At 33.5% G+C, this 22,692-nt stretch overlaps 3 protein-coding genes across 3 annotated transcripts; all 3 read right to left on the bottom strand.

The window, feature by feature from the left end:
• Positions 1–318: 318 nt before the first annotated feature.
• Positions 319–2,436, bottom strand: LOC125204841 (benzyl alcohol O-benzoyltransferase-like). Its single transcript, XM_048103585.1, has 2 exons — positions 1,990–2,436; positions 319–1,342 (listed from the first exon to the last, which is right to left on the bottom strand). Exons 1-2 carry the CDS (start codon positions 2,434–2,436, stop codon positions 458–460), a joined length of 1,332 nt encoding a protein of 443 aa, XP_047959542.1. The 3' UTR covers positions 319–457.
• A 2,699-nt stretch (positions 2,437–5,135) lies between these two features.
• On the bottom strand, positions 5,136–7,536 carry LOC125204839 (benzyl alcohol O-benzoyltransferase-like). Its single transcript, XM_048103584.1, has 3 exons — positions 7,087–7,536; positions 5,830–6,296; positions 5,136–5,646 (listed from the first exon to the last, which is right to left on the bottom strand). The coding sequence occupies exons 1-3, from the start codon at positions 7,534–7,536 to the stop codon at positions 5,217–5,219; spliced, it is 1,347 nt and encodes a 448-aa protein (XP_047959541.1). The 3' UTR covers positions 5,136–5,216.
• A 4,174-nt stretch (positions 7,537–11,710) lies between these two features.
• LOC125206050 (sucrose transport protein-like) lies at positions 11,711–15,749 on the bottom strand. Its single transcript, XM_048105334.1, has 5 exons — positions 15,177–15,749; positions 14,283–15,053; positions 12,385–12,448; positions 12,257–12,300; positions 11,711–12,044 (listed from the first exon to the last, which is right to left on the bottom strand). The coding sequence occupies exons 1-5, from the start codon at positions 15,630–15,632 to the stop codon at positions 11,865–11,867; spliced, it is 1,515 nt and encodes a 504-aa protein (XP_047961291.1). The 5' UTR covers positions 15,633–15,749; the 3' UTR covers positions 11,711–11,864.
• Positions 15,750–22,692: the final 6,943 nt, after the last annotated feature.

The raw sequence follows: 22,692 nt of genomic DNA, 5'->3' as shown, positions 1-22,692 counted from the left end.
ATTATTTTTGTAATGACACTATTTTTCGTGGACATCTTTAAATAATAAAATAAAATTACTATTTTATAGAAAAAAAAAAAAAAAAAAGAGAAATATAACATGTACACTTCCTTCACTAACTCGTAGTGCAAAAGGACATTTGGAACGTTGAATGGGTGAATAGGTCACTCCTTGTTCGCTGCAACTGATATTAAAACTCCCACATAATTCAATTTTGCAACCAAAGAGAGTCTTTGAGTAGTCAATTATATATCTGCGAGAAGAGACATAGAATTTTGATTTTTGATTCTATTTATAGCGTTCGATTCCATCGTTTCAAAATTTCCATTTATTTATCCATAAGGAAAGAGTACATATTTATAGACTTCATTATGTTCCTATACGGTTCTACTTTATTCTGTAATTTGGAAAAGAACCGATAAAAAAAACTCAGAAATGAGCTTATAGTTACAAAATATTAGAGCGACGATGATATTGGAGCAGTAGTGATCATGATCTGGAGATGTTTCTCGAAGACTTTCATGGATTTGAGAGGAAGGCTAACTGGAACCACGATACCATCCATAAACCCTAAGTACCAAGATACTTGACTAATACCGGTCGGCCAATAACTTCCTTTGGGGACCCCACCGTAGGCCGCCGTGCCCCACCCAACATCCATTCGCTCTAATCCCAAGTGCGTTATATTCGACACAGTATAAGTGTTCCCAGCTGTCAAACCCAGCGGATCTGGTATCACCATCAGATCCGCTGAGTTTGACAGCTCACAAGTAGTCTCTGCTTCGTGTTTCATGCTCCTCACCAACTCCACTGCGTAGTGCAGCGGATTCTTTGACAGCTCACCAGCAGTCGTCACTGCCACCAACAATTTAAAAACGTTGCCGTAGTATCCCGCCAGAAGCGGCGGCTTTATATTCTTTCGGTTATCCATAACGCCTATGAATTTCATCTCTTCGTCGGGTTCGGGAGAGAGAGCGATTGTCTGGCAGCGCCACACGCAGCCTGCCACGATTTCGAATTTGGAGCAGCTCTGGAGATGCGGTGGCAGGCTGCGCCGGAGGGCGGAGATTTCGGCGGAGGTGAAAAAGAAGGAGCGTTCCACCATCTGATTCTGATCCATCGGCACATGGGTTTCACCAGTTCCAGCATCATATAAATGTTCATGATGTGGGATGCCGGAAGTGAGAAGATGTCGGTCCCACACCGGTCGAACAGACGGGAACGTTGCTCCCCGAGCAAGTTCACCCACGGCGAAGAGAAATTTGGAAAGGCCGACACCGTCGCACATTGTGTGGTTGAAGTTGTTTGAAAAGACAAATCCCCCACATTTTAGTCTTGTAACCTGTTAAGTGTTTATATAGCAATACCAAACGATATTGTTTATACACAATTAAAACAATTTAAGAAAAATAAATTCATATTATTTTGTTATTTGGACTAGTAAGGTTCTATTAGATTGACAACTATCTTAAAATAATAACTGACAATTATGTCAATAACCTATGTTATGTATGTCAACACGAAGGCATTTGTATGTCAACTAAATGTAGTGAACATAGGTGTGTCTTCTGTTGACATGTAACTATAGATGTCAAAAAAGACATACCCACGTCATATTTAGTTAGCATACAGATGTATTCGTGTTGACATTTGTAATATAAGTTGTTGACATAGTTGTCAGTTATCAATTTATGAAAGTTGTTAACCTAACAGAACCCTGGACTAGTATTCCAAAAGTATAATACAGCCATAACTACAAAATATATTAACGATAAAACATAATCCCGAGGAAATTTTTTCATTTTTGTCCGTGAATTTTATCATTTCCTTCATCACGCTTAGTAAACAATTTACTAATCATATCATCAATTTGAAATATATATGTCAAATCAAAAATATATTAAAAAACAGAAACCCAAATAATTTATCATGAGAAAATTGATAAAATGTTGAAATTCACGGTTTTGCCAAAAATGATAAATATTGTACCTGAATGAACATAAGTGGAATATCACCCAATATTCCACGGTTGTCTGGTACATCAAGTGTAAGTTCGTCCGAGTTGGGAAAGGGTGGATAAAGGGCATCTCCGAAATGCTGTAGCGTTGCATCCGTGTCGGCCTCCACGAATACTACCCCTTGGCCTGTGCATTCAACCACGAGCTTCCGACCAGTGTTTTCTAACAACCGCCCGGCCAACGGGTAGTAAAAGACCAAGGCTTTGGAAATAGCCTCACGAATAATCTTCACTGGATCTTTCCCTTTCATGGATGGACTCTTTTTGTAGAAATTTATTATTTTGATATATTTTCGGATGAAAATTTGGCCATCTATGTCAGAGAGAATTTTGAATTCATGTGGTGTGGACTTTGCTGGACAAAGCAGCTCTGGTGATTTTCTTGTAACACTAAACGTTAATCTTTTGGTTGACTCCATGCATAGGAAACTAAACTCATAACACGCATATTTATAAGCTTTTCATTCTTTATATCCTTTTTGTATAAATTTTAGTATGTCATGTATCTTGGGGCCCACCTCAAAATTATTTATCCACTCTGATATATATCTGATACATTTTCTAAGAATCTAGAATATAGTTTATATTATTTTTATTATTTATTTTTATAAGTTGTTTAGATTTCGTATGTTCGTTGGGATTGATTTATTTCCCTAAATTGTAGGCGACATTTTTGTTTTTAAAATTATGTGGATTCTTGGATTATAATAAAGAATAAAGAAATAAAAACATGTTTTTATCATTTTCTTTTACTGGAAAATAAAGTAAGAAATAAAAAAGGAGAAGAAAGTAAGAGGAAATAAAATGAGACAGAAAAAATGAAAATAAAGTAAAAGATGGCGTATTACTTTTGTCAAAAAAAGAATAGTACTCCAAAAAAATATTATGTCTCACTTAGAACGAAAGGAGTATTTATGTCATCTCCAACTATACTTTTTGGTGTAGAAATCTTCTCCAATCATACACCAAACTCAAACTCATTTTTGGTGTTTTTTTAAAATAATATCAATGCAAATATTATGTGAGACAAAAACTCAATAATGGTGTAAGTTTTGAATTTTGTGCAAATAGTTAAAGTAAATTTTTTTTTGATATGGCATATACTGAAAAATGAGTTTGAGAGTTTGAGTTTGATGTAAATAATTAGAGAGCATCGTAGAGTAATAAAGTTAGCATTATGTTAAAGTAGTGTAGTGGACATTATTATACAAGAAATAGAAAAGTGTGGATCATTATTATCTTTTATGATTTCTTTTAATGCTTTTGTATATAGACCTCTATAAAAAAAAAGTCTCTTGTAGTTGAGGTTGAGGGATATTGAGATTTTTGAGTTGTGTTGAATGACATTCTGACCAAGGCCTTCATTTTGAAGGAGATTTCCATTTTTCTTTATGGAATTACACATTTTCTTTTGCTTTTCACAAAGTGTTAGAAGAATTCCGCAGTTTTTTTCATTTTCATTTCTCTAACATATTATACAAATATATATTTGAACTCATCATAAATTTTAAAAAAAAATTATAAAATAAATAAGTGAAATATATATTAGTAGAATGTATATTTCATTTTTATAGTATTAATTTTATAGTACAATATGAATGTAGTATGTTGGTAGAATATGATATGGACTTACTAAATAGATATAGTATAGAACCAGCATAGGCCAAGCCCCCGCTTGAGGGGGGTTTGCTGGAGCTATCCGACCATTTATATAGAGGAAGTGAGAACTGAACAGGTGAAAAAGGGGCAGAGAGGAGAGAGAGATAGAAGAGGGTGAAAGGGACGGAGGTGAGAGAATACTTTCCTAGGGAGTGGTTAATACTCCATCCGTTCCACTTAAGATTACACGTTTTCTTTTTTGTAAATCCCAACTAAGATAGCATATTTTCTTTTTTGAAAACTTTCTCTCTCCAATTAATACATCCAACCACTTTTTCCCACTCTCATTAAAATATTTTCTCTCTTTGTGTCTCTATTTTAATACTTACACCCACATTTTCTCTCTCCAATTAAACACATTAACCAATAACTCATAAAATCTTGTGTCAGCCAAGGAATGTGTTATCTTAGCCGGGGCTGAGGGAGTAATTTTTTATCCTTTTGTGCTATTGAGTGTCAGACACAGTGCGGGTATTTTTTATTTAATTCATTCTTAACATGTTTTTGGCATGTACTACTATTTGAGTAGGGATTTATTTGTGTAAGAGTATTCTATATTTCAATATCTTCAATTATTATGATAATACACATTTTATATAATAATAGGTTATATTAATTTATTGTATCTATAATTTATACAAAGTTTATACATGAAATACTTATATTTTATTAATATTATTTAGCAATACTGATACATTATCACATAGCTATGTACGTATCTATATTTGTATAAAAAAGATTATTTCTTTTTGGTTTTTTAAAATGTAAACTTTTGAAATGACACAAATTTTAAAGTAAATTTGGTAAAGAAAAAGCGTGTTAGTGGAAAATGAATTTCATTTCACTAGAGAGAAAGAAATTCTTAAAATAAATGGGATGTCGGCACTGCACTGCCTAACTAAATTTCAGCCCCGGCTTTTTAAAATTTCTGGTTCCATCACTCAGTACATGCATTATGCAGTGTCATTGGCGAACGGATGATGTGTGTTAATTCTTTATGATGTCTACAATGTGGAGTGTTTAATTAGTTGAGTTGCCACCACTATCGTGAGATCAATTATTTGAACATAGTTGACATAACTATTTAATTATTTGAAGTAGCCACCACTATCGTTAATTTAATGCACAGTTGACATAGTTCAGTTGCGTATCATTTAAGGATTTATAGTTACGACTCGACTCGACTCTTTGCAACAATTAAATTACAAAATAATATTTCTTCCGTTCCATAGTAATAGAGTCATTTTGGTACGTTCCATAGTAATAGAGTCATTTCCCTTTTTAGTAAAAATCAACCCATTTTTCCACACCTACTTTTCGATCTCTTACTTTTTTCTCTCTTCATTTCTCTACCTTTTTCATTTTCCATTTTATTCTCTCTTACTTAACTCACATAACACAATTTTTCTTAATCTCCGTGCCGAAAAGAAACGTCTCCATTACTATGAAACGGAGGGAGTATATCAAATCACCTAACCGGCTCATATATAATTTAGGGGCACTGACATTGCAACGTGGCTGAGACACGGCCATGTCCATATCACGAGGATGAAGCTATTGGAGCGGTAGTCATCATGACTTGAAGATGTTTCTCAAAGATTTTCATGGATTCCAGAGGTAGGCAAGCCGGAACAACGAATCCATCCTTACAGCCTAGGTACCAAGCCACTTGAATATTACCCGCCCAATAAATTCCTTTAGATACACCACCATACACCGCTGGGCCCCACCCAACGTCCATTTGCTTGAAACCCACATGCGTCAAATTCGACACCATATAAGTGTTAGCCGCCGTCAAATTAGGGCGATCTCGCTTCACCATCAGACCCGCCACCGATCTCAAGTAATCACCAGTCTCTGCTTCACGCTTTGCCTTGGTCACCAACTCCACCGCGTAGTGCAATGGATTCTTTGATAACTCACCTGCAGTCGTTAATGCTACCGGAAATGCTATAACGTTTCCATAGTACCTGATAACACGTTGCTAAGTCACGGGAAAGAATGATAAAATTATTTTATTTTCCGTTTTTAAGTAATCGTCATATTAAATCAATGCCTAGCAAATAATAAAGATAAGACTAAAAAACATATTTTGGATTAATTCATGACTAAAATTAGATGAAGTGGAATAGATATTTAATTTGTATCATTACCCGATTGGAAGAGGTGGGTTCATTTGCTTTCGGTTATCCATTACCACCGAGAATCTAATCTCTTCGTCGGGTTTGAGAGAGAGGGTGATTGTCTGGCAGCGCCACACGCAGCCTGCCACGATATCGAATTTGGAGCAGCGCTGGAGATGTGGTGGCAGGCTGCAGCGGAGGGCTGAGATTTGGGCAGAACTAAAATAGAAGGAGCGTTCCACCATCTGATCAAGCGGGGCATGTGTTCCACCACTTATACCAGTTGCGATATCATATTCACGGTGTGCGAACGATACACGTGGAGTCTCCATGGCGGTGAGAAGATGTCGGTCCCAAACTGGTCGAATTGATGGGGACAATGCTCCACGAGCAAGTTCACCCACAGCGGACATAAATTGGGAAATGCCGATACTGTCGCACATTGTGTGATTGAGACAATTTGAAAATATAAATCCCCCACATTTCAATCGTGTTACCTGTACAATGTTGTTTTGAGCAATATCAAAAGACGTCGTTTTATACATTTTGAGACAATTACAAAAAAAAAACAAAAAAAAAACTTGATTATTTTCAAATCTTATTAGATTGATCAGAATTTCACTTAGCTTCATTATTTGAATGACTATTTAATTTACCTTAAATATTACTATTAGGATAAGATACTAGACTGTCTCGCATGGTGGGAAAAAAATACTGAAATATACAGTAAAGATATAGATTTTCCTATACAACATTTACAATATTTGCTAAAAATTTGATATATATGTTATATTTAAAATTTATATAAAAAATAGTTAATAAGTTAAAATCTCTAACCTTACTTTCATATTTTAGTTCAACTACCCCCAACCCCAAACACACACACGATGCAAATCAAGTCAATTGTATAGGTTTGGTTGTAGTGTAGTTTCTTTTAATCTTTTGGACATTATTTAAATAAGTGAAATTTTATTTTAAATATTTGGCTATAATAGAATTTTTTGGGAATGAAATACAATTATTACGGTATGCCGTACCTTATTTTGGTATACCGTACTCGGTATGCCATACTTTATTTTGGTATACCGTAAAAGTACGGTATTTATTGCGATATGGTATACCGCATAGAAGGTATGGTAACTGTATTGGAAATAATCATACCGAATTTGGTAAGGTATAGGTATGACATTTTCTCATACCGCAATTTACGGTACAGTATGCGGTATGACATTCTCGGTGCGGTATACCGCACCGTGCTAACCCTAATCAAAAAGATAAAAATCATACCTGAATGAACATAAGTGGAATATCACCCAATATTCCATAATTGTTTGGCACATCAAGAGTAATGTCATCCAAGTTGGGGAAGGGTGGATAAAGGCCATCCTCTCCGAAATGTTGTAGCGTCGCATCCGCATCGGCCTCATTGAACACCACCCCTTGCCCAGTGCATTCGACCACGAGCTTCTGGCCAGTGTGTTCCCTCAACCGCCCGGCCAACGGGTAGTAAAAGACCAAGGCCTTGGCAATAGCCTCACGAATAATCTTCACCGGATCTTTCCCTTCCATGGATGGATTCTTTTTGTAGAAATTTATTGTTGTAACATATGTTCTAAGGAAGGTCTGGTCATCTATATCAGATAGATGTTTGAATTCATAGGGTGTGGATTTTGTTGGAGAAAGCAGCTCAGCCGTTTTTTTAATAACACTCAATGCTAATCTTTTGGTTGATGCCATGCCTTTTTTGGTAACAAGATCCTTAATATGCATATTTATAGGACTTTTGGTTCATACTATTGTTCTTTACTAGAGGTCATGTTTATTCTTATCTTGTATGATTATTCTTTTTCAAAAAAAATATAGCATTTGACCATATATCTTGGTCTGTCTTCAAAATGCTAAGATTATAATGTCTTACGATTATCCATCTCACCATCATCAATATGCCTAGGATGATTCAAAATAAAATTTGTTAAGAGAGAAAAAAGTAGAAAAGAAGATGAAGTAAGAGAGATAATGTGTTACCTTTTGCTATTAAAAAAAATGTTTCACTTATAATAAAACAACCTAAAAAGGATTAGACGGAGGGGGCGTATTGTATCTCACCATTGTCTTTATATAATGCATTGAAACTCATGAACCTTATGATGTTATAGCTAACACACTGTACCCTTTTGCAAATTTTGTACTTCTGTTAAACTAAAACTGATTTAATTCTTTTGATGATAATTCAAATTTGGTATTTAGTTTTTATCAAGTGGGTGAATTTGAATTTTGAGTTATTTAGTTTAGTCATTAAAAATTTATATTTGAGTTTCAAATTTGAATCTTTGGAATGATACTTGCGTTTCCTACAATTAAATTATAGTATTGATTTAGTTTCTTTTTGAAAAATTAGTTCTCAATTCCATCTTGGTTTTAATTATGTTAATTCCTAAGATATTTTCTTTTTTCTTTATTGAGTGGTTCATATTAATTGTTTATTCCTATCCACTGGATTCTCGTGGATATGATTTCAATTTTTTAGAAACTCATTCCCTCTAAACATTAGCCCTTCTTTCATTTCGGTTTGTCTAAAAAATTAGTCCACTTTTATTTTAATCTTTTTTTTTATAAGATGAATTCTCCACTAATTAAGAATACTTCGATCACTCCTTTTTTTTTTTTTTCTACTTCCATTTTACCAGTTTCAATAAAAATCCTTGTCATCCCCAACGTCAATATTTATGGGACAAAGTATATAAATACGGCTCTGACAAATTAAATAGGTACTACTAAGTACATCGTCCTTCCCTGAAATGGCACTTTCATGCTAGCTGTCAGTCTATTAATTTGGCTTCTCTTGAGTCACAATCCGGATTGTCACCTTATCACACATTAAATGTAAGAAATGTAAAACATAGTTGGTTGAAAAATTAATGAAACGTGGAACTCATTTTATATCGATTTTATAATAAAATGTGAGTGAAATGAGTTAGTGGAATTTATCATTTATGGTAAAAATAAAGTGATACTCTTAATTGGGGGTGGACAAAAATGGAAATTAGTAACTCTTATTCGGGGATGGAGGGAGTATGTTACTAGAAATTGGACATTACTAACCGGTACTCCCTCCGTCCCAAGGAAGATAACCCCTTCCTTGGCCGGTACGAAATTTTATGTAACTTTATTTTATGTGTTAAATGGAGAGAGTAAAGTATGAGAGAGGGAATCAAGTAGAGATAAAAGTGTTTTCATTTTTGATAATAGATCATTTTAGTTGGGACAAACCAAAAAGGAAAGTGGGTCATATTCAATTGGACTGATAGAATAGTTTATTTCCATTTGAATATGAAGCAAATTGTGACTGTATGTGCAAATGAAACAATGCAATAACACGAATTATGTGGTTCGATCTTATTCAACAACACACCCAAGGAATTAATTACAACTACAATGTGATGAAAATAGGATAAATTAAACAAGATCTACTCAAAAGTTAGAAAATATCAAATTCTTGGGAGTTAACTCTGATTTTCTTCTGATTACTTATTTCTTTTGATTATTTAATATCCAGATTCTATTTTATTTTAGTTATTTGTGTTCTTAACGTTTTCAGTTATCTAGCCAACAATTGAATGATTTGTTGTATTGGTGTGAGATTCAAGTGAACAACAATGCATAACTAGGAATACTAAACACCTTAATGTGACACTCTCTTCGTTCTATAAAATATATCTCACTTTTCTTTCTAGTTTGTCTCATTAAATATGTCATATTTCATTTTTAGAAAAAGTTCTCTCTCACAATAATATAAATATTATATTTTTTCTTTCCACCTAACACATAAAATAAAATTTCCTAAAATCATGTGCCGTTCCACAAGTGTGACATCTTTTGTTGAATGGAGGGAGTAAAATCGAGAGCTTTTAGACAAAGTGAGAACATTAGATCTTATGAACTAGTTAGTTCTAGTATGTGATCTACAACCCACCTAATTTGAGAGAGGGTTTAGGTCATGTATGCAATCGTCCTGGTAAAACTTGAGTCACAAATTTATTTGATACTGTATTTAAATTTATAGAAGAATTATTGAAATCAATATCTTAGATTTCCCTTCTTTATTTGATTCAATCTCATTTTCTACATTTGCTCTCTATGTTTTAAAATTTAATTCATCGTAGGTCGTCGGTATGTCAGATAGTATTGACTATGGAAAGTTTGAAACCCCGAGTTATCGTTACAAATGCAATATTATTTACATGTATGCATGTGTTTCTTTATATCGGTTTCAGCTTAAAGTAAGAGAAAAGGGGAACCGATAAATAAGATGTGTTAGTATATCGTGGGGGTTCATATTGTAAAATATATGAAGGATTATTATTTGTTGAAAACTTTTTATATTTACACTTAATCCAATTATAGAAGCGACCCAAAATAGTCAAACTATTTTTTTTTTACAAACGGAGTATATTTCTCGCATTTTGCATTTCTAGTCATATTTTCATGTTTCACATTTTAGAACATGTTGTGGATATAGACAGATGTGGTGTCACGACTTTATTTAATTGGGGTGGTAACTAGTACGATTGGGATGTTCACCAACATGTCAGAATAGTATTAGTTGTGTACAATTTAATTATAGCTTTTGATTTATTATTTATGTTTTTTATTCATTTTTTATTTACTTTGCTACTCTCTCTATCTCGGATAATTCGAGTCACTTTGATCGGGCACGGATTTTAAGAATTGTAATGAAAAGTGGGTTGAAAAAGTTAGTGGAATGTGGGTCCTACCTTTATATATTAGTTTTATACTCCCTCCATCCCACAAAAGATGTCACACTTGTGGGACGGCACGAGATTTTAGAAGGTTTTATTTTGTGTGTTAAATGGTGAGAGAAAATATAATTTTTATATTCATGTGAGAGTGAACTTCTTCTAAAAATGGAAATGTGACATCTTTTGTGGGACGGAGGGAGTAATAAAATGTGAGTAGGAATGAGTTAGTGGAATATGGGGTCCACTACCAAAAATGGTAAAAGTGAAATGAGACAAATTATGTGGAACGGACGAAATTGAAAACTGGGACGAATTATTCAGGACGGAGGGAGTATTATATTGTGATTTATTTTTCTATTATTGAAAAGTAAAAGCATATTTTTAAAAAAAAATCCCTAAAATGAATTGATATTAACTTTTTTATAAGCCGTTTAAAATTACACTTCATCGTTTTAGCTATTACTAATATCTAGATACTGGTAAGAACAATTGTAAAATTAAAAAAGTGTTGCATGTTCTAATGTTTTATTTAGACAATTTGTTGTGAGGACACCCTCTTCAAATCTCCTCCCAACTAATAGGGTTTATAGCTATAAGGGTATACTCTGGTATCACCATAGATAAAATTTAGATACTCGTACAAACAATAGCAAAATTAAAATAATGTTGCATGTTCTAATGTTTAATTTGGACAATTTGTGACTTCATTTCTCCTCCCACTAATCTCCTCACACTAAATAGAGCCATCGCCCTCAATTGCACGCTTTGTGCCCTCAATTCAATACTAATCAAAATATTGATCAGAATGATAGTTGTACTTGTATCCACACTTCATGATTTTTTACTGTTGTCAAGAAAAAAACAAAAATGTACTCCAATGGGTCCAATTAGAGTCCAATGGGTCAAATCAGAGTCCAATGGGTCCAATTGCCCCACCATATAGCTCAACAATTTTAATAACTATTGGACCGGCATTAATTTCTCGGGTTTACAACAATTGAACTGACCAGTCCGATCCGGTTTTCAAAACCTTGACCCTAACAATTACTAACACAATGTTGAGAACCCAATGCAATGTCAAAAATTTTAAATCTACATTCTTGGACTATATATATTGAGAAGAAAAAACAATTGTAAAGTTGACAATTTAATTAAGCATAACACACGATCATCTTCATTAGTGAAAACAAAGAAAATGACTAAAAAGAAAAAAGCCACAAATATTATCACGCTTAGCGTGTATAAATTCTGCCATAATTCTGGACATAAAAAAGCTCATAAAAAGGCCATTAAGGGACTAAAATTCTAGTGAAATCCTCCGGCAGTCATGGCCTTAGTCGCCACCACTTCAGGAGACGGCGACGGAAGCATCGTCAGTGCCAAGACCCCGCTGATGGCGGCGGCCACAGCCCCGACCACGAACGCTGGCAGGTTCCCGCCTCCGAAGAGGTCGTCCCACGGCCCACTTGTGACAGAAACCAACATCTGCAGGAAAGGAAAATTCCAAAAGTGTTGAGAATCAATCCACACTAACTTTCTGATAATGTGCTCAATCTTGATAAGATGGCATGTGATTTCATCAATTCTTTTTGTTTCTTTTGCAATCATACAGAAGTCAACTAGACAAACAGATTTTTGGCAGAAGTGGAGGATTTTTGTTGATGCATTATTGGGATAAAGTGGTGTTAAATTATTACCTGTGGGATGACTATTGCAAGGTTAAGAACTCCAAGTGATAAGCCTGCAAATATGATAAAAATATAGTTTAGAATATAGGAATAGTATATTTTTGTAGAGCATGACATTAATTTCTTGGATTATTTACCTTGTCCTGAACCAGAATTACTGGAAAATATAGATGCCAGAGCAAATGGGATGCTGTAAGTTACCTAAACAAGAACAGTAAGATAAGTTATTTGAGAGAAAAAAAAGAAGAAAAAGGCATCTTTAAAGATTATGATTAGTAGAAGTCAAGAGTCTCTACCAACCTAAGCATCCAGAGCAAAATCCAAACTTTTTTTTACATCTCCATTCCTAAACATCATGGAATGAAAACTTGCCAACTCACACATTCATCATCCAACATTCATCATGAGGTTTATTTCAAAATTGTGTATATGCAAGATGAAAGATCACTATCATGATCTAACTGTATTACCCAACCACCAACTTCCTAAAATTAACTGTAATCATCATTTCTAAAGGACTAAACTAAAGTAATCAAGGAAATGGCTCTCCCACTCAGTTTAATGTGTGCTTATGAGGTGTGTCTTTTTCACAATCTGCACTTTTTCCAAAAGTCAACATCCATCTCATCTCAATCCATACAATCATGCCAAGTAACACAGACATCATTACAAGAGGAATTTTTAAAATTCTTCCCAGCTAGAGATATGGCCATGGTTTGTTTCTTCATTATGATGTTGAAATAGTGCTAAAACTACAATTATTGCTATTTTGTTCCTCACACGAAAGGAGCAAATAGCATTTACTTTCAACAGATTCTGTGTGAGACTTAATCACTTTCATTAAATTAGGTTAGTATTAGCCAAATAGTAGATATAGATGCTTTGACAATATGAAAAAACACAGCCATATTTATTCCTTTTGGTATATATATGGCTATGTGCCAAATTTGATCACTATGTTGAAATTGTTTCTCTCCTATGCATAGCAATCTGTCTCTATTTTTAAAAAATAATTAGGCTGCAATAAGAAGTTAATTTTACCATAAGAAATTAAACATACAGGTAAACAGTCACTCTTCATAATAAGGCTAGTTTCTTTTTTTATCATAAAGTACAAAGATGATTCTTTCCTAAAAGATTATACCATCACGTGACCAAACAAAATACTACCTACTGCAAAATCCATTATCTAAACAACCAATATATTATACCGCCAATGGTTACTTAACCATGTGATGGGATATAGAATAAATAAAAAAAAGTTTAGTTTTTCACGTTTTTCATAATCCATGTTGAAAATCAACAAAGGGGAAAAATGATCTCATGGATGTTTAAAGATAATTTTTCACCAAATTACATTAATTAGTACTCACTTCGTTCGCCACTAGGAGTCTTATTTTTTACTAGCTGGAGTCTCAAAATTGTTTGACTTTATAAGAAAAAGGGTAAAAGAAGTTAGCGAAATGTAGATCCTACATTTATAGTAATAAAAACAAAATGGACCATTTACAGACGAACGAACGAACAAAAAAAGAAAAATGAGATATTTAATGCTGACTAGGGAGTAATAAAAACAAAATGGACCATTTATTGGTGAACGAATGAGCACAAAATGAAAAATGAGATATTTAATGTTACTAACTACTACCTTCGTCCACCAAAATTTGTCCCACTTTGACCCTGCACGGGTTTTAAGAAATATAATAGAAAGCAAGTTGAAAAAGTTAGTGGATTGTGGGTCCTATTTTTATATATTAGTTTTATAATAAAATATGAGTAGAAATGAGTTAGTGAAAGACAGGGTCCAATACTAAAAATGGTAAAAGTGAAATGGGACAAATTTTGGGGGACGGACAAAAATGATAAAATGGGAATTGACGGTAATTTCATTTTAACATGTAGCAACATCTAATAATCACTTCATGCAATAAATAAGCAAAAATTCAAATTCAAACACATGCAATCATTAAAAAAATTAAAACACCAACTAAATGAATGCTAATGAACTAATTAAAGAAAGAAGAGAAAAACTCACCGAAAGAGGTATGCCGAGGACTGCAAATAGCGTCAAAGCTCCGATCTTGACGCCGGGCTCCGGCGTCTGCAGCGCCCCATCGGCGGCATAGTGGCGCGAGTGCTGCGCCGTCTTCGTGATCACCACCGTCATCGCCAAACCAACCGCCAGCAAGAAATTGGCGCCTCCCCAAATCTTCTTCACCCCAACAAACCCCCTCGCGCAGAACTGCACCCCGAGCGACGCCACCCCCAACACCACCGAATTCAGCATCAGCCCCAGCGCCCCGGCGCGGACGCCGCGGTCGTACAGCTTGCCCTCGCCGACCTTGCCGCCGTACACCTCTTTCCCCATCCAATCGGTGTCGAAGAGCAGGAACGGGAACCACGCAATCCAATTGAAACACGTCACTAATAAAAGGATCCACATCGGCTTAGGGAGGTCCTTCAGAGCACCGAATAACTCCCCAAACACGGGGATTTTCGGCTTCTTCAGCGGCTCCGAAATCTCCGCCGCGGAGGCGGGGATTTCGGTGACGAAGGTGAGGGCGAGGACAGTGAGGATTAGGAGCAGGGCGATGGAGATGAAGAAGCAGGATTTTAAATTCGCGCAGTAGACGTCGCAGGCGTTGGTTTTGGAGAAGGGGAAGATTCGGTAGAGGTGAGTGTAGGAGCCGGCGGCGTAGCCGAGGATGTTCCCCACCGCCATGAAGAAGGAGAAGAGCGCGTTTGATGTGCTCATCCTCCGCGCTTCCCCGCCGGATAAATCCGCCAGCAAAGCCCTGCACGGCCCCTGCAAATTCCAATTCAATTTCACAATTCGATTTCAATTCGATCATTGTAAAACCCTAGAAAAGGGAGGAAATTCAAAATTCTGCAGAAAAACTCAATTAATCGATACAATTCAAAATTGAACCTGCAACATGTTGTTGGCGACATCGAGGATCCAGAATCCGACGACGAAGACCGCGATTGCCCTAGGTTTCGCGACCTTTCCGGAGGGATCGCCGGCGGCGTGGCCGATATCAGCTGCGAAGCCGATGAGGAAGACCGCGACGGCGACGAGCGCGGCTCCGGCGGCGATGAAGGGGCGGCGGCGCCCGAAGCGGGAGGTGCAGCTGTCGCTGTAGTATCCGACGATTGGCTGCACGATCAGGCCGGAAATCGGGCCGCAGAGCCAGATGTAGGCCGCCCAGGTGTGGGGGATTCCGAGCAGCTGGACGTAGGGAGTGAGGAGGGAGAGCTGTAGGGCCCACCCGAACTGGACACCGGCGGCGATTGCGGCGACGAGGACTGTGATTTTTATCGGAGCAGCCGGCTGCGACGGCTGCTGCACCTCCATTGATGAAGGAGCGGTGTTTTTAGACTCCATTGAGAAGTGTGTATCGATTTCTCAGTCTGTAAAATAGATTTTAGATGATGATTTTGTGTGTGTGTGAATCTGGTGCATGCGTATGTACAGGATTGTGGGAGAGAAGAGAAGCTCTGAACTACTGTGAAACTGAAACAGAATGGGTTCCTTTTATAACTATTTTGGCGGGTAATGAGGGGGTGGGGTGGGTGGGGGTGGTTTATCATTTTATCCATATCGGAAAATGCAAAATATTAGGTAAAATTTAATGCATGTGATAATCATTTAAATCTGAATTTCTTATTCGCTTTTGAAGTTGATCGAAATCGAAATTCATATGAAAAAATCACTTCTGAAATGATAATATAATCATACCACTTCCATCTTTGAAAAATATGAATATTCAGTTTGTCATGAGTTTTAATATATAGTACTCCCTTCGTTTCAGTTTTATAGTCACATTTTGCCATAAAAGTTCGTCTCATATTTATAGTCACATTTAGAATTTTCCATATTTGGACATAAAATTTTATCCCATTATTCACTAAAATTACACCCAAATGTCATTATCAACATAAAAATAAACCAAAACAAAAATAAAAAACCAAAAAGTCAACAAGGGACCCACCTTCAACCAACTCACTTAATTTATTACACACTCCTTCATCTCACTTCATTTATTACACACTCCACCATCTCACTCTTCCATCTCACTTCATTAATTACATACTCCACCAATTCCTTAAAACTCGTGTCCTAACTAAATGTGACTATAAATGTGGGACGGATGGAGTAATTGATAAATTAAAAGAGACATAGAAAAGAAAATAAATTAAAATATTGTTAGGGAGAATGGATCTCACCTCGTAAAAGAGAAGAGAATTTCTAAAAGTAGAAATTTCATACTTTTCAGGAACTAGCTATAAAAGAAATACTCCCTCAGTCCCCCAAATTTTGTCACAGTTTGATTAGGCACGGATTTTTAGAAATGTAAAGGAAGGTGGGTTGAAAAAGTTGATAGGATGCGTGTCCTATCTTTAAAGTATTAGTTTTATAATAAAATGCGAGTGAGATCAAGTTAGAGGAGTGTTAGGTTCAATACCAAAAATGGTAAAAAGTGAAATGTGATAAATTTTATAAGATTAATAAAAATGGAAAAATATGACAAAATTTAAATGACGGACCGAGTAGTTCATACTTTTGATAGAGTATCGTTTATATAAATGATTTTGTTGTAATTTGACATCTGAAAATAGAATGACGCATCGTATTAAATAAACTCTTTTTGTTGTCATTCATATTTGAGCTATAATTATTTTTGGCGGGTAATGGAGGGTAAGGTGGGGTGCTTTATCCTTTTATCCATGTCGGGAAAGGGAAAAATGTAGGTAAATATAATGCATGTGAGAATTGAAGGTTAATTTTTTGTTGAGATCAATTTTAAAATTTAGAATATAAAAATTATTACTCCATTTTTCAAGTTTGTGTACTAATTGATATGGAGTACCATAATCAAAATTAAACTGATATGGCAAAATCAACTTTATTTTGATTGATCTATTTAAAATATAATGAAATCCTTTAATTTATTACGAAGAATCTCTACATCACATCATTTTTTATTTATAATTATTTTGGGGCGTGTAGTGGATGGGGTTGGGGTTGGGGTATTTAGCCTATTATCCATATAGGAAAATGAAAAAGAGAGGTAAATTTGAGGCATTTGATAATTGAAGGTTGTTTATTTCATTTAATTTATCAGATTTAGTTTAGGTTGAATAAATGATGGTAAATGGAAAGTAGGCAGATAGTTAGATTTGTCCTTTATTTGTTTCATGGATTATTTTATTAATATAGTCATAATAATATTTAAAAAAAAGTTCAGCAAGAACTTAAAGTCAACACTCATGTGTATCAATTTAAAAGCCTGAATTTAAAATTTTGATTTATCTAAATTGACATTTTAATATTTTGATAAGTAAATCTCACACTCTGGTAACTTTATTCACTCTTTACACATTCTTGAAAACGTGTTTTAAGTTGAAGTGCAACTCCTTAGTTGCAGTTGCACAAAGAGAGTAATCAGTAAATATTTAATTTCAACTTGGTTTTGTGATTATTGATTTTCTTAGATTTTTTATATAATTTGTAGGTAGAACAACAACTTATGTCTTATAAGAATGGTGCTGTATTGCTCTCTATAAATACGACAATATAATACAATAATATCACAAGTAACGTAATTTATGAAAATGTAAAATATATAGAATTTGATTTTTTGGAGTAGGCACGACTTTAAAATTGCAAGTCTCATACTATTATACAGTAATAAATAATTGTGAGATTGCGTTCTCTTCATAATTGTACTTAAATGAATTTTTTAATCCACATAATGTGCGATTGTGCTCTCTTCAAAATTTTGTAGGAATATTTTTTTTAATTCATACTGATATATGATAATTATTTTCTTCATAAATTTGTATTTAATTGGATTTTTTAATTCATGGTGATATATACTGAATATTTTTTTCATTTTTTGGTACTTAATTGGATTTTTTTAATTCACGATGATATACATTTTTACTGGTTGAATTTTGCTCATATTTTTTTATAGTATCCACCCGCGCAACACGAACTTCAAAGGGTTAAAATAAATCATCAAGTTTAATCAATTGTCTAATACTTTTAGATTTGGAAGAAATTGTGTAGGTTATTTTTTATATATAGAAATAAAATGCTTAAACTATTGAGGGTATTGAGCAAAAGTTCAACAGATCGACTTATAAAGCTATGTAACAAAACAAACACACACGCATAAAAACCAAATCCAAAACACCCCACAAATTTCCATTATCTTCCGAGACCGGGGGCACCCCGACAAACCAAGAACACAAAGGGACAAGAGAAAAAAAGCGAAGCAACCAAGCAACAGTAAAGGAAAAAACAAAGCCAAAAACAAAGAAAACATCATGGGCTCGCACGTCCACGTGAAGAGGAGAGCATACCCGTGAGGACACGCTAGCCAAATTCTGTATATGATATAACAGATGGGATATACTGTGTGGATAAAATGTTCCACTATTTAAACGACGTCATTTAATACACTTGGCAGTCATATCTTTAATTTTTACATATGTACACGTCACGTTAATAAATTTAGATATGTAGCATGCCGGAATATTTTTCCACGAGACAATTAAGTAAAATATCAAAGTTACGATAATTCTTCTCCAGTCTGAGAGAACTTCATGATTTTTTTGGTAATTTTCTCTAAAACGGGTACAAATTGTATTGATACCCTAAAGACTTGAAGAATTTATGCCTTTTATAATAGTAATAACTAATTGATCAAACTCAAATTCATGATTATATATATGAACGTCGTTTTACCGACCATGTCACATGCATTTTATATCTTCTATGATTGTATCAATATTTCAAACTCATGAAACATCAAACTCAGTCTACAATAATTGAGCTCAAGTACCGTCACATATGCATAATTATTTCAATTTTTTTATTATTATTTTCAAATAAATCAAATTTTATATTTTATCCAAAGTGGGTATAAAAGCCATACATATATTCTCGAGGAATAGTACTGCCTAACCAAGTGACTATCATGTCACCAGGTTCCATCTTTAAAGCCTAAATTATATCCTAAAGTTATATCAAAACATCTCATTTGATTTATTTTACTTTTATTGGGACTATGTTCCATTTTTGTAACAATTTAATAGGTCAGAATAAATCAATTGAAGAATAATACTACAGTTATAAATCTTAAAGGACGGCCTATATTTAATTAGAATCAGCATTTTTGTGTTTGGATAAAAAGTGATAAAATTATACCTTGTTATCTAATGCACCGACATGCTATTTTTCCCCCATTAATTATTGTTTACTGATAGATTTTGGAATTATTCTATTTATGCATGGAGATTGGAGCCCTACTACCAGCCAGAATCTTTGTTTTTTTTTTTAAAATAAATTTTATGATATTATATTAATTTATTTTACATTATGCATGTGAACAAGACAAGATATTATGTAACTCAAATAACGACACTTGATGATTGAATTCTTGTATGGTAGCTACCACTATCACTATTTGATATTTGTTGTGTTTGTTTATTTTTTATTGCTTTGTATTTTTCCAAAACCATGTGCGATATAAAGTTGGAACAAGGAAACACATTCCAGTTATGTTATAGATTGTATATTATTTATTTATAGGGAATGTCTATGGAAATTATTAATAATATAAAGAAATTGTAAATATAAAACTTTAATTTCTAATGCTAAAAAGCAAAGTAAAATTCATAAAATTCTCCTTTGATTAGGAGCTACTATTATACCAATAATCTATAATGGATGCGGCTGACGAATAACACCGGGAAGTGTGTTGTCTTTTTGCTTCTGTTTTTTTGTGTTATTCATTTCAATTTCTTTGACAATGGTTTTAGATAGAGCATTTATTTTTGTCTATACTTTGATTTTATTTATTTTTATGTTGCATCTATTTGGAATTACTTTTGTACTATTACTAGGTCGTTTGCTATCTTTTTTTCTTAGGATTGTATAATAGATGCAAAAAAAATTACTTGTGCCATCAAGTAAGGTATCCACAAAATTGTACTTTTACTCTTTTATTTGTATATCTAGTTAAAACAACTTTTTTGTTTGATAATATATTTGACATTAATGTTTTATAATTTACGATCAAATGAATGTATGCTATATGTTTAGTATGTTATTGAATTATCCACAATGTATAGTGAAATCATAGTAGTTTAATTAATCTACTAAAATTTAACACAACTATCTTAGATTATGTATGATAATAAAAAGTGGTATATAGAATCATGCAAACACATATAATACATAGTTCGGTAAGAAATAATTCTTGTGTATCAAAGCAAACAAAATATAAGAATGTCATCATGCGTTCGGTTATAAAGATTCCCTTTGGTATGTATACATTGCATATGCCTTGCAAATATTGTTAAGTGGTATAATTAAAGTGACATAGTGTTTGAATTTTGATAAATCTATTATTATAATTAAGGTGCATGATATTCGAATTTGATAAAGTGAATGGGTCACGAAGTTATAATGTCTATCGATGGAATATATTTGTGGAGGCGTGGAAGCATATCATCTAATCGGAGGAGATATTATCTAATTAAGTCTCATCTAGATTTTGATTAAAGTGGATGTCTTTTAGGTAGTACATGACATAACTCAATCTGAATATATCTTAACTTCATTAGATTTAGTGGTGTTTGAATTTTAGAGAAAAATTATTTGGATTTTGAAAAGTTAATAGGAATGGTATTATTAATTCAAAGAAAATAAATACGTGTTAAGATGCAATTAGATCGTTGTAAAGATAATTACAAATGAATTCAATTAATTATCGATCGGTAAATCCCATTTTTGTAGTGAAAAACTTATAGTATTTAATTTACTTCACCTTGTACAACTTAGATCATCATTGGAGGAGGACTTGATTTTCACATACATTGAAATAATATTCTATAAGCATATTATCACAAATCAATCTTCTATTATGTTCAAAGCACCCTACTTTTTCATTTTTTAAGAAAGATAATCTAATCTTTTTGAGGAAGCTAAGACTATAGTTTGAACTTTGAACTATATATAATTAATGAAAAAATTCTTTAATATCTTTGACTTCCATTAATTGATTCCTTTAGTTGAGTGACGCAATTACGTATCCTCTTTTTCGCAATTTTTTCAAAATATACTCATATATGTGAAAATAAGTAATCTAATCGATGGATTTTAATTAAAGCATTACTTATGAAGGTTGGATTGAAATTTTAAATTAGAGATGTGATCATGAACTTGGAAGACTAACTTTTAGAGTGAGAATATCGAATAATAACAAAGAACATAGAGTATACATTTTGTTTAATGAAAAAAAACAAACATAATCCAATAAATCTCAACTAATGATCAACTTTTTAACTTCACTCATACTTTAACCATGCAAATTATAGAGATGAAGAAACCTATCACCCCAAACCATGTTGATTCCTCAAAATCATTTTCTTAATTTCTCTCTTCAAACCAACAACCATACTTTGATCATCGAGCACGAAATTAAAAAATATATCTTCACAACACACAGAAGCAGTGTTATAAACTTGAATCCTTTGAGTGGATATCAAGCAGACTACTAAAGCGCCAAAAATGCCGTCATGTCATATATCCCGTCAGAATTAATCGAAAGAGGTTCAAATACGAGAAATCTCATGTTTTTAGTTTAAGAAGATTTTTATTTGAACCCTTGTATATTATTGAAGGCTATAATAGAACAGTATATACATTGAATGAATATATATTATCGAAGGCTATTATAGCACAAAATATACATTGATTGATCTTCAAATGTTTGGATAACTGCGATATGAAACACTATTCAATGTAAGATTTGAGCACTTCAAAAACTGCTACTACAATTTATTATACGTAGTAATTGTATCAAGATTAAGCACAGGCTATGAACATGTTAAACTTTGACTTATAAATCTGACAAGCAGAGGCTACCAACACAATCTTCAAGAAATGTTCTTGATTTTTTATTTTTTTATTTATTTTACATCTTGCAAATTCGAATGTTCTTAATTTCTAATTACGAGATTAAATTGATTCTATATTTTCTAAAATTAATTTTATCATATAAGAAAAATCAAAACTCATAAATAAATAAAAAATAGCAAATGATAATTATCCCGATCAAATAAAAAGGAATATACCCAATTTAATACTAATATTTATAAACTCAACTTTATATCCTGCTATTAAAAATTATCCCAACATGCTATATTATGAAAAAACTATTTATATGTGTAGATATGACTGTTAGTATTTAATTTTCCACAGTGACATGAATGCCATTGGGATTTGGTGACACTATAATCCAATTATTTGCTTTGTTCCATCCGACAAAAACATGTATGGGTAGCACTTACACGTCACTCAGCTATTTAAAAAATATTTAAAATTGGTATATATATTATTCTTATTCTTTGCAATATTATTTATTTAATAA

This window comes from Salvia hispanica, chromosome 2 (genome assembly GCF_023119035.1).
Source record: "Salvia hispanica cultivar TCC Black 2014 chromosome 2, UniMelb_Shisp_WGS_1.0, whole genome shotgun sequence".
In the NCBI taxonomy this organism is placed as follows: domain Eukaryota; kingdom Viridiplantae; phylum Streptophyta; class Magnoliopsida; order Lamiales; family Lamiaceae; genus Salvia; species Salvia hispanica.
The sequence above is the reverse complement of the archived record's forward strand: the minus strand, read 5'-3'. Positions and strand labels throughout refer to the sequence as shown.